Consider the following 13,384-nt stretch of genomic DNA (forward strand, 5'->3'; position numbering starts at 1 on the left):
CATGAGGAGAGGAGGATCTTTGCCTGAGGTAGCCTGTTCTGTTTTGAAGGCGTGCTTACTGCATTAACTATGTGTGCCAACTCAGTGGCTACTGTGATGGCTTTGACTTTCTCAGAGATCATCTAGTCCTACCCTCTCCTTACACAGATAAGGAAATGTAAACCCAAGGAGGTTAAGTAAATTGCCCAAAGTTATACAAGGAAACCAGTGGAAAAGCAAGGATTTGAACTCAAGTCTTCCAGCTCCAAATCCAGTATTCTTTCCACTGTGCCACAATTACAAAGGAGAGGTAAAGTCCTGTTTAGGAATTACAATTTTTATTAATTTCCCTGTATTCTCTATCCAAAATTCCCAGAGAGAACACAAAACCCTATTGTTAGGGTAACAATAAGCTATAATTAATTAATTAATACTTTACTGGGAATCAGTTGCTTGGAAGACAAGGAAAAAAAATAATAATCCAGAAACCCTGACACTGAATGAACTTACTTCTTCAAGAAGGACATCCAGCTTCCCCATGTTGATTTTGTTGTCTGTTCTCTGAGCTACTAAGACATGTTTAATGGTTGGACAATTCTTCACGGCTTCATCCACTATCTTCTTCAGCTCAATGATCCGTCCTCCCCGAACTCCTTGGTTGTAGGTGATGACCACTTTACATTTTGCTAATTAAAAAGATAAACTTGAGGTTGGTCAATGATATTTCCATTCTGCCACCCAATTTCTGTTCTAATTAGTCACCGCAAATCACAATGTTATAGGCCTACCACAGAGAATGTCCATCTTTCAGTAATGAGTCTGTCTCATTTGCAAGCTTTCTACCCAAAGGAGGCAGCCAGATGGTGCAGTGGATGGAGTACCAGGCTTGGAGTCAAGAAGAATCATCTTCCTGAGTTCAAATACAGTCTCAAACACTTACTAGCTGTGTCTTTGAGCAAGTCACCTAACCCTGTTTGCCTCAGTTTCCTCATCTATAAAATGAGCCAGAGAAAGAAATGGCAAACCGCTCCAGTATCTTCGCTGAGGAAATTCCATATAGGGTCACAAAGAGTTGGGCACAACTCAACCACACAAATATTCAAAAAGTATAGTGTCACAGAGTTTAGATTAACCTTGTCAAACCTAAAAATGTCAGAGAGGGGAGGAGTAGATACTTGTTCTTATCCACATGTCTTTTAAACTAGGAGTTCTCAAACTTTTCTGTGTCTTAAGACTCCTCTGGAAGTCTAAGGAAGACTCCTTTTCAGAACCATATTATTTATTAAAATTCATAACCAAAGAAAATGCTAAATTTCAATTAGTTAAAACAGAGTGAATTTTTCCTATCCGAGTTCACAGACTCCTTGAAATATATACATAGACCTTTGGGGATCTAAAGACCCCAGATTAAGAATCCCTGCCTTAGGCCAAATATTTCAATAGTTCATACCAACTCTCTATATCAACCCTTGCTCAACTTTGGCTTATCTCTTTTCAAAGATTGATAATAGTGTTGTCAATGCAAGATATTTAAGATATTCCATTTATTCTGAATTTAGAAGATATCATCCCAAGGGATGTGGGCTAAAGAGTCCAGCACTGAGAAGAGTCCACCTTTGTAGATGCCCATACAAATGCCTCCTAACCTTCTCAGCTACAAAAGCCACTCTGGTTCTTGCAAAGATGACATGAGTCTTGGACAGGATCAGCAGACTTAGTCTGCAGGCCCTAGTCTAGGGGATTTCTGCTTGAATGGATCTGCCTTGAGAGTTGTGGCCAGATATACTGGGCCACTCCTAGGCCCAAGTCTCCTAAGGAGATCGGAGAGCTTGATTCCAAGACTAACCCCAGAGTTCAGCCTTACTATACATTGAACTCAAAAGGGTCTCAATCCAAAATGGACCTCTGGCCTACCTAACAGCAAATAAGAACTCTCAAGTATCTTCCTAACCTGGATCCAGTTTAGACCTCCCAAAGTTACTCTAAAGACCTACAACCTGCTATCAAGGAACTACAGAGGTCACCTAATCCCACTTCTTCTTATAAAGATGAGGAAATATAAACCCAAGTAGGTTAAGTGAATTGCCTAATCATACAGGCAAACCAGTAAATGGGAACCTACACCTTTTGACTGCTATCAATAACAACAACTAGAAACATAACTCTTCATAGCTGAAAGAGGATATAGAGATAATAGTTCAACCCTTTCATTTTACATATGGGGAAAGTGAGCTCTATAACGGTTAAGTGAATTAGCCAAGGACACACAGCAAGTTCATGGCAGAGCTAATATTGAAACCCAACTCTCCTAACCACCATCCATTGCTTTTTACCCTGTACTGTACTGCCTCCCTAAATCAGCCCTCTATGGGAAAGAGATAACATTTACCCAGAATTTACCCAAGTATATTTTTCTCGATGCAAGCCAAAAAGAAAATGACCATCATGCTATGAATATATTAATGTGAAAAGCATCATTTATCATGCATTGCCCATTTAGGTGTTTGATAAGTATTTGTTAAATAGCCTAGAGCACTATACTACCCCCTGGGGAGGGAATAGATATAAAGATTAATTAAAACATAGTCACAAAACCAAAAAAGAATCTCAGATACCATCTAATCCGAACTACCTAAACAGGAATCCTTTCTATAACTTCCCAGACAAATGTATTTCTGCCCTCAAATATAATAGAGGGGATTTTTTTTTTGTAACCAGACCTGTGATTTCACCTGTAAACCCTAGAAAGGAACTTTGTCTACCTTCTCTCTGCAACTTGTTCTCTTAAGAGAGCTTCCTGAGCCACAGAAAAGTTAAATGATGTGCCCAGAAGACAATAGCCAGTATGTGTCATAAGTGGGACTTAAAACTAGGTCTTCATAACTACAAGGCCAGCACTCTCTCCACTGTCCCAGGATGCTTCTCAGTATCTGGAGCTGGCCTGGGGGTGGGGGTTAGGAGTGGGATGTTAGACAATAAAGATCAGTACATGCCAGGCACTCTTAAAATACATAGCATTAGATATTTACTACATGTCATAACTACAACATATCATACACATGACTTTCAGTCTGTTGTCCATTGAGAATAAATGTTCTTGGTACAAATCCCATACTTCTCCTCCCTTTTCAAAGCATTGATCTTCATAGTAATTTGTAGTTACACTTACTTTGATGCTGATGAGTTTGGGCCCCTGTCCCTCAATGGGACAGTCACTTCTTAAGGTGACAGCACTGAAATTTCTTGCAATAAAACTGAAGCTGATAAACACTGTAAGGACTTTTTTTGTTGGATTTTTCCCTTAGAGGTAATGTTAAGGTCAGCAGCAACCTAAACTCTATCAAAACTTATAGAAATAGGAGCAAAAACTGGATGTAAAATGAGAAGGCCTACCGAACAGACATGAGTATGCTTGTGTGATGCAGTCCCTCACATGAAAGAGGCTCGGGAGCTTGCTTCTTGAGAAGCTATGATGACATATTATATATCTAATACAGAAACAGGGGTTGACAACAAAGGTGCTGTTTGGGGCTCTTACAGAAGAGGGCTAACCAATGTGCAAAGAGATCCATTTGGCCAGCCCATAGGCCAAAGGCAGGATCTTGGGAGCCTTTTGCCTCCTAAATGCTTTTAATCTAGAGCCTTTGCAGGGACAGTCATCCTCTCACCAGATTTCAATGAGAATCCATTTTGGTCCCCTGCACTGATGTATTATCCCTGCCTGCTCCTCTGTTTAGTGTATAACTAGAATAACAGACATTTTGGTGATAACCAGACTCTGAGGAAGCCACTGTAGAGGCCCTGGACTGGTTTGGAAAACTCAGGAAGAGGTAAGGAATTGGGGCCTGAATGCTCCAAATCTTCAGTCTCCATAAAAAGCTGAAGAAAGCTACAATTCTCAATGATTGCTAGAGAGGACCAGATGGAACTTACAACCAGGCAGATTACATGGGGATTTTTGGAAAGATGCATTATAAAACTCCTCCCTTTTTCCCATATGATCATCATCTCTCACATTTACTCAAATTTCATATCCACTATCTTATTTCATTTTTAACAACCCTGTAAAATGGAAGGAGAAGCATTATTGTCCCCATTTTATAGATGAGGAGTCCAAGGCCTATGAGAATTAAGTGACTAAGTCATATAGCTATCTAATTAGTGGTGGAACCAGAACTAAAACCCAGGTGCCTCACCGATTTTGAAAGGTACACTCTCAAACCATAAGGGAAGAGCTATGCAGGCTGAATCAGAAAAGAGTCAGAACTATGGGGACCATTGAGTCTCCCCACCCCCTCGTGTCCCCCATGCTTACCATCATTAATTCTTCCAGCTAAGGATTCAGCACTAAAACCAGCAAAGATCACTGTGTGAACTGCCCCAATTCGGGCACAGGCCAGCATGGCTGCCACAGCCAGTGGAGACACAGGCATGTAGATGGCCACCCTGTCTCCTCGATGCACTCCATGTTTCTTTAATGTGTTGGCCAGGCGGCATGTGGTCTCCAAAAGTTCCCTGCGGCACAGGGAAGAGGTTGACATTGGTAACTATGAAGAGGAGACAGAAAATAAATTTGGCAGGCTAACTAGAATCTTCATGGGCAGAATTGGTTTTGAATTTTATATTCATGCCTAACTTCACAAAGAGATTATCAATTATTTTGGATTTGAGGGTCATCTATTCTTGGGATACTGAGGCAAAAGTTGCTTTGAATTGGTGTCCAGTACAAGAGTTAGAGTTAGTCTGGGCACCTGGATTCTTTCAAAAGATATCTTATTTGTGAACTTTCCAGATAAATATCCCCTTCTAATGGAGAAGAGTCTGGGTTGTAATTTTTTTTAAAGGAAAGAAAAGGCTTCTGTTTTCTGTATCATTGTGCAGCACAGGTTAATGTCTAGTAGCTCCTGAAAAGAATAGTCATGACCCTTACCCCAAATGCCACCTCTACTACAAACACCTTACTTTCAAGTTATGTGGGATATGTTCCTTGGTGCAAAGGAAACAGAGAGGGAACGAAGAATCATAGCTTTAGAGCTGGAAGAAATGTAGAAGTCATCCAACCCAGTTCCTTCATTTCACAATTGAGGTAAATGAAGCCCAGCAAGGATAAGAGATTTGCTCAAAGTCACATGGGCAGTCAGTAACAGTGTTGGGATTTGAACTCAGGTCCTCTGCCTCCAAATCCAGTGTTCTTCACACAATGCCATGCTGGAGATATTGTTTAATTCAATGACTAAAGGGGGATGGATTCAGAGTCATCTAATGAATTAGTATAAGCATACACAAAAGAGTTAGTATAAAGGGCGAATGTAGGGAGAAAAAACCCTTCTTCCTTTTTATTTCATTAATAATGCCTCTGTGCATTATTGATTTCACCGAATTTCACAGGAGATAAGTGTTAAAGAGTGGAAGGCAAAGAATAAAAAAAAAGGTAGTAAGCAGAAAGAAGCCTTATACGGTTATAAGTGCATGCAAATGCCCCATTGCTTGCAGCTCCGGCTGCTAAAGTGTTCTTGGGAGTGGTTCCTGGGGACATTGATCTCAGTGGGGCATAAACACCCATCACTTGGCCAAAGGTTAAGAACTAATTAGTCTACCACAGCACTTCTTACATGTGCATTTACATAGTTCTTATTATGAATCTGCTATTTAAAAAAGAATATTAAAAATTCATAGCTGATTAAGTCTCTGGGATCCGTAACAATGAAAATGCTGACACTTTTCAAAAAGGAAATATGTATGCATCATTTTAAACAGAAGGGGAAATGTTTTTTTTTTTCTCTCTCTAGAAGAAACCACAAAAACAAATGTTATTTCTTACAGGCCAATCAGAAAGGAAGCTAGACCAGAAGACTTATGTTTCACCCCACTGCTGAGGGTGATTCTACATTATATGGAATGCTCACTGTGACTCTGATATATTTCTTTCCAATGGATTATTTTCAAAAAAAGTTTCTCAAAAAATTTAAATTAAATTAAAATAAATAAATAAAAATAAAGTTTAAAAAATTTTCCCCAAAGCTTTCACAATAGGGGGAAAAACACTGCTAGAAACCCAACTTGCATTAGAAGAATTGCACATTTTCCCCATACCAGCCACTGTAGTGCCCAATATTCCAGAGTCACTCTGTCTCATGTTAGCAGAGCTATAAACAAGAGGCTTACACAGGGAAAAGAGTGTACTTCTCCAAATGAGCTATGCTATGCAGGGACAGTGGAGGATCCTAGAAGAAAGTCTGCAGGGAGGGAGCCCGTGCCATTATCCATTAGCCAGGACCTACTTACTACCAACCAGGGCAGATTATGCAAATGCAACCTGGGATGGAGACCTAAACCATGGAGTAGACCCAGGATCAAGCAGCAATGGGGACATGTGCCAGACTCAGGGAATCCAGAGAGCTCTGTTTCTTCTCCTTTCCCTAATGAAGAATTTATCCCAAATAGAGGAATTCTCAGTTTTAGTTCTGCATGTTAGAATGAAACAGACCTGTATGACAGGGGAACACAGATGAGGAATTTGAGAATCCATGAAAAATTGCAAAGGAGTTTAATTTAACTCCCTGAATCAGAGGGAATCTGATTAAAATTAAATCTGAACCTCCCTTAGCTCTTATACATGCTACAACAAAAGTGATTGACCTCTTAATGAGGCAGTCAGAGGAGAAATGAGTGTTGTTCAAGGAATTGGGAGTAGATGAGTATATACCCACCCATAATAAGCTATAAAAATCAGTTTGGTGTATGACCATCTGCATAGTTCAGTGAGAATGAAGAACAACCAAGCAACCAATTCAGTGATTAGAAATACATTTACCTTCATATCAGTTTCTTCTCTTGGTGTGGAGGTATTTTATAAAATGAGTTAATAAGCAGGGCGTGATAGTTGTATTTAAGAATCTGAAGGGCTCTCATGGGGAAGAGGGGTTACTCATTTTGTTTGACTCCAGAGAGCATAATTAGGAGCGATGGGTTGAAGTTACAGAGGTCAAACTCATCCACCCTCTGGGGTTGGCCATTTAGTTAAATGAGTGGTAGCATAACCTGGTGGTCAGCTGGGAAGTAACCATGGAAAAAGGAGACACGTGAGCACACATACCAGGAAAGAAGTGCAGCTCTCCAGGAGGAAATACCCTAGGGCAAAACTGTTCCATATTAGTCACAGCTCTGATGCCATGTTATGTTTACTTTTCAGTATCATGGCAGATTCTGCAAGGCATATCTACCTACCTTAGCCTTTTTGGAATAAGACTATTCTATAATGGATACCAAAAATGGTACCATTTCTGAAAGGCTAAGGCAACAGATCACGAGCAAGCACCCCCACAATGGAAAGGGTTGATTTGAATGTACACCAGCAACAGGAAGTATCTGTCACCTGAGGACCAGGCTAGCTAAGTATTTAGCTAATACTTAGCACAACCTTCGCTGGTTAATGGTAAGTGTCAGAAGACTGGCTCCTTCGTGATGACTTCTCTGGCCAGGACAGCTAGCCCACACATATATACACAGGTACATACATATGTACATACACACATTTGCAGTAATTTAATGTACTTGAAATACATGGTCTCCAGGAATATACATTTGTCTGTGTATGTAAACAGACATATATATATATATATATATACACATACATACACAGTGCATTTGTGTCTATCAAGGAGAAGTTATGAAGACACATTGTCAAATGCAAATTGGGTCCTTGTTCCCCAATCATCTGCCTTCCAGCCACAAATAGTTGCTTCATAACAACAGATGGTTACCAAATAAAAAAATGATACCTGTATTCTCTCCCCAGTAGATTTATGATCTAAATTAGATCAACAGACAAAACAGGAAACAGAAGGTAGCTGTATTACAGGAAAGGAAAGGCAGCAACTTGATTTTCCAACTTGTAGAAGCCCAAGCTAATCCTGAGTGTTTCTGTGTTTACTTAGTTGTCTTAACTCAGAGAGGTAAGTCTGACCTGGTTTTTCAGGTTTATTTTGAAGCAAATTTGAATGAAACTTTTCCCCCCTCTTTCTCTGATGGTAGGTTCAGTGAATTATTTAAAATTCTTTATATATTTTTCCTTTTTTACAAAATCTGAAAAGTGTGTATTTTGCTATAGATATATATATATTTTAATTTGTTTTAGGATATTTGAGTCTACTAGGTATGTGACTTCTTCAGGGAATTTCATAAAGGTTTGAAGTGAGGAAAGAGGCAGGCTATAATCCCAGTTTTTTTTTTTTAATCATGTTAAGCTAAAACTATTCCACTATCTTCCAGGAGACTTAAATAAAAAACTTTTCTATAGATAAATTATAGGTTGATTATTCCTTATGTGACCTCAGACAAGTGATTTTACCTCTATCGACCCTGGTTTCCTCGTTCAAATAAAGGGATTGACTAGACAGTTTCTGTGGGCCCTTCCAACTAAGATCTACAAAATGATCCAAGTCTTAGAGATAAAACAGGATTCAGTCCTGATGGGGACAGCTAGGTGGCTCAGTGGCTAAAGCACTGCACCTGGAGTCAGGAAGACTAGCAGTATGACCTTGAGCAAGTCACTTAACATTGTTGGGCTCTGAGGTTCCTCATCTGTGAAAAGAGCTTGAGAAGGAAATGGCAAGCTACTCCAGTATACCTGCCAAAGAAAACCCCCAAAAGGTCAGGGGAGAGTCTACAATGGATAAACAACAACAACAACAAATAGTCCTGAGGTAACTGGTCGTGTACTCCAAACCAATTGGAGTTAAGTGACTTGCCCAAGGTCACACAGCTAGTAAGTGTGTCAAGTATCTGAGACTGGATTTGAACTTGGGTCCTCCTGCCTCCAGGGCCAGTGTTCTATTCACTGCACCACCTAGGTGCCCCTGATTCCCTCATTCTAAGTTGATAACGGCTCAGGGTGATCAACTGCATCCCCTGACAAGAAGGACCTAGGAACAGAAGGAATACTGGGCTTCTAGGAGAAGGGGTGGTACAGAAAGGGCATATGTGGCCACTAAAAACAGACTGAGTAACCAAATGACATTTCTGTTCCTGCTTCTCTTCATCCCCCAAGTCCCCTGGCATCCATGTGAGCTTCAGGTCCATACTATCAGCATATACAATGCATCCCTTATCTCTAGGCACCCTTCCCCCCAGTCACTCTAGCTGTAACAGAGGGATGAGCTAGAAGGGAGGAGCAGAGAACTTTCAAACAACACCCCTAGTTTCATGAAACAAGTTGCTCTGCTCAATCAATTATTCCAGTGGCTAATGAATTACCTTTGTATGCCAACAGAGTTGTATCTCTTAGATATTCTCAGCAATGACAAGGCCCTGGCTAACAGGAAATCAGTTGCTGCTGCCACCTACCCCCAGTTCCTCACAGTCACCAGTCCTGCTGCTCCTGAACTCTGTCAGCAAATAAATACCAAAGCAGTAGGCCTAGCTTCAGGGAGGAGGAAGAAGGAAAGACCTTTGTCTCTGATTTCTCAAATTATGATTTCTTTGGAACTTTTTAAAAATAGCCAGAAGGATTTATTCAATGCCACGCTCACATACTGGGAGCTCCAAGAAAACAGGGAACAACATTGCCTTCTAAGGTTTCATGCCCCTCCCCCAACGGGGAGATATCAATATCTGTCACATGAATCCATGATTCCCGTAAGACCGAAATTTTGTCATCCTGGGATGATGTCCTAAGCAAGTTAATGGATACTTTCTCATATGATGCAAGCCCTTTTTCCCAATCATTCCACTAACTGGAATTTCTAAAGGGATGCAAATTTGAAGGTAACCAAATCTAGAATTTTGGATCCCAAGTTACTTCCAAGCCAGATTTGTTTCTCCTTTAACTCTTGCTAGTATTGGAAAGAGGAGGAAAAAATTATCCTCCTCATCATCAAGTCTTTCAGGGTAATAAAAACAAGCATCGCTGTTCCTAATATCTTGCCAAAAATGGGGCATCAAAATTTTAAAAGGTAATAGATGTGAGATTCTATACTTTTTTTTTTTTGCTTTTTGGAGGGCAATTAGGGTTAAGTGACTTGCCCAAGGCCACACAGCTAGTTTTTTGTGTTAAGTGTCTGAGGCCAGATTTGAACTCAGGTCCTCCTGTCTCTAAGGCCAGTGCTCTATTCACTGTGCCACCTAGCTGCCCCCGATTCTGTACTTTTTAAACCCTGACTGATCTGACAATGATACATCTGAAGGACAAAAATCATATCACCTAAGTAATTTTATTTTTTCTCCCTATGACTTCATGAAACTGGCAGCAGGAAAACATTAACCTTATTTTTTTAATAAATAAGCTAGGTAATACATCGGTTATAGCATTGGACTGGAGTCTCTAAGATGAGTTCAAAACCAACTTTGGACACTTATTAGCCATGTGACCCTGTACAGGTCACTTAACCTCTGTCAATCTCAGTTTCCTTAACTGTAAAATGGGAGTCATAATAGCTCCTACTTCACAGGGTGGTTGTGAGGATCAAATGACATAAAATTTTTAAAGTCCTTAGCAGAGTATTTGGTACATTTATTATTGTTGTATGGAGGTGGAAAAAATAAGCAGATAGTTTGGGCAAGTGGAACAAACAAGTCCCTGGGGAAAAAAAAGCAGAGACACCCAGATCCCCTGGGATTCAAAGGGAAATGTCTGATATACAGCTCTATGGACCTAGAAACAGTTGTACCTCACCTTGCACAAGAGATCTGCTGTCAGACTAGTTCATTGGATCTCCTTAGGTTTAGGCTATACTGACTCTGGCTGGTGCTAGTCTAGTCACCAAATTTCTTGTTTATTTTAAAGGAAACAAAATGAGAGGTGTGGGTTTCATGACTTCCAAGTTTCCTTCCATCTTTAATTATTACTATTATTCTACTCACTCTACCCTTTGCCACCACGGACTGGAATGGATTAAACTGGACCAGATTGGATTAATTGGACCAGACTGGAGTGAACTGAACCAAATTGAATTGGACTTGATTGGGTCAGCCTGAACTGAATTGGACTGGTGTGGATTTAGCTAGATAGTACAGGACTGGATTGTTCTGGTCCTAACTAGATTAGACTGGATCCAACTAAATTGAATTGGACTACATTGAACCAGACTGAACTATATTAAACTTACCTGGACCAAACTGAACAGAACTGAACTGAACTGGACTGGACTAGACCAGACTGGACTAGATTGTACAAGATCAGAATCATTTGACCAGACTGGGCCAGATTAGACCAAACTGGACTTGACTGGACTGAATTGCACTAAATTGGACTGGATTAGGTTGGACTAGACCATACTGCACCAGATTAGACTGTACTAGATTGAACTGAACTAGACAAGACTGAATTAAATTGAATTGCACTGGACTAGATTAGACTGAACTGGACCAGATTGGAACAAATTAGATTGGATTGGATTGAAATAGAATGTATTGAACCAGAATGCAATAAATTAGACTGGATTAGACCTAAGTGGATTGAACTGGACTGTACCAGGTTGGATTGAATTTGATTGGAGCTAATTGGACTGGACTGGAATTAGTTGAACCAAATTGGACATGATTGGGTTAGACTACACTGGAGTAGACTGACCTAGATTAGAGCAGATTAAAGTAGATTGAATGAATCTGTATTGTTTTAAACTGAACTGGACCAGGCAGGACCAGATTAGACTGAATTGGACTGAAATGGACTGGATTGGATTGGAATGGAACATAATGGACCAGATTAGACTGAACTGCACTAGAATGAGTTTAAATGGACTAGATTGCTCTAGAAAGGACTAGACTGGATTGGACCAATTGGACTGGAGTGGACTAGGCTGAGCTGGAATAAATTGAACTGGATTGGACCAGATTGGACTGGATTGGACTGGTCTGGACTATATTAGGCCAGACTTAACTGGATTGTATTGGATTGAATTACATTGGCCTGGATTGGTCTGAGTTGGACCAGACAAGACTAGATTGAACTGGATTGGATAGAAATTTACCAGATTGAACTGAAACAGAACAGATTGGATTATATTATTGTAACAGTAATGAAATTTGAAGATCCCTTTGTATTGCTAAGCCAAGAGATACTTAGCCCCCAGTTTCAAATTAAGCCTCTGTTAAAGGAACAGAAGGTATGAACCCCTGTTGCTGACATAACAGGGAGGGGCTGAACAGGGAGAAGCAATACTGTATATAATGAAACCCCCAGCTGGGAAAGTCAGAATTTCCTGGGAATTTGTGGTGGTGGAGCTTCTTCTGAGAGCCAGCTGAGCTGCTAAGGACTTCTGAAGGCCAGCCAAGTTGCTTAAGCTGCTGAAGATTTCTGGAGGGACAGCTGGAGCTGCTAAGGACTTCCAAGGGCTAATCAGAGCTGCCAGAGGAGGCATGACTGTGGTGTCCTTACTTTGTCTGTTTGTGGCTTTGTTAAGTCTTGACTTCCCAGGAATAGAAATTGTGAAGGATTTAAGGTGGACTGGACCCTGTGAGCTTCAGTGTGGAACAGGAACTGCACAGAGAGCTGGACAAGGAGCTGGGAGTTGTCTGCCTTTCAACTCAGGACACAGTTTGGTGAATTCAGGTAGGAGATGGGACCATGGAAGGGAAACCATGAAAGCTGAAAGGCTGCCCCAAGTCAAGATGGAAAAACCTCTCTGTGAATACTGAGTAGTGACTGACCCTGATGTGAGGTTTTGCTTTGGGACTCACTTTGGGAAGAGTTGTGTGATTTGACCAGATGAGACTCTGGGCAACTGTTGAGCCCACAGCTTTGAAAACCCAGATGTTGGTGCTTCCCTCTCTGGTAACTAACTAGGTATGGATGTAATGGTCAGACAGCTGGAAGCCCTGTCTGCTAAATTGTGCTACTTTATGTTGTAACTTCTGTTTGTATTCTCTGAAATTCAGGGTGCTGACTTTTTCCCCTGAACTAGGTAAATGTTATATGTTTGATTGATTAAAGTGACCATTGAAGTTGTAACTTAATTGCACCCCAATGGTGGGGGCCTTTGAATATTGTACTTTGTGACTGAATTAAGGACTCTGTGATTGACTAAATAAATGTACTTTGTTTATGATTGGAAACTAATCTCCAATTGAGACTACCCAGGGTGAAATACTTTGACTTTTGTATTTTGTGTCCCTGACTGAATGATTGAGTAAAGAGGCAAGCCTCCTTAAGGATGATTGAATGATTTAGTTACTAAATGATTGTACTTTGTTGAAAACTATTGCGACCACTTTGGTGAAAACTATATGGCAATTTTAGTGACAAGTCATTGTGAATGGTGTATTTTGTTTTTCTGTGATAAGCTGTAACATTGTGAATGCTGTACCTTTATTTTCTGTGAATGTTTTGCTCTGATTTGTTATTGAATAACTAGAGTGTTCACTATACTATATAATCATAATCTTGAAAGCTGTTCACAGTAGCAGT

General features: G+C 40.3%; 1 protein-coding gene across 2 annotated transcripts in view; it reads right to left on the bottom strand.

Moving 5' to 3' along the window:
- ACSS1 (acyl-CoA synthetase short chain family member 1) overlaps positions 1 to 13,384 on the bottom strand; it is a 72,870-nt gene that overhangs the window by 31,193 nt on the left and 28,293 nt on the right. The window contains exons 3-4 of one of the 2 annotated variants that reach the window (XM_069075530.1): positions 4,295 to 4,494; positions 490 to 665 (exon numbers count right to left, since the gene is read on the bottom strand). In XM_069075530.1, the coding sequence (XP_068931631.1) occupies positions 490 to 665; positions 4,295 to 4,494 (376 nt within the window). Of the gene's footprint in view, positions 1 to 489; positions 666 to 4,294; positions 4,527 to 13,384 lie in introns of both variants that reach the window. The other variant, XM_069075531.1, reaches the window with a different exon arrangement.

This window comes from Petaurus breviceps, unplaced genomic scaffold (genome assembly GCF_028583685.1).
Source record: "Petaurus breviceps papuanus isolate PSGF00001 unplaced genomic scaffold, PetGlider_PUasm1.0 90919, whole genome shotgun sequence".
NCBI lineage: Eukaryota > Metazoa > Chordata > Mammalia > Diprotodontia > Petauridae > Petaurus > Petaurus breviceps.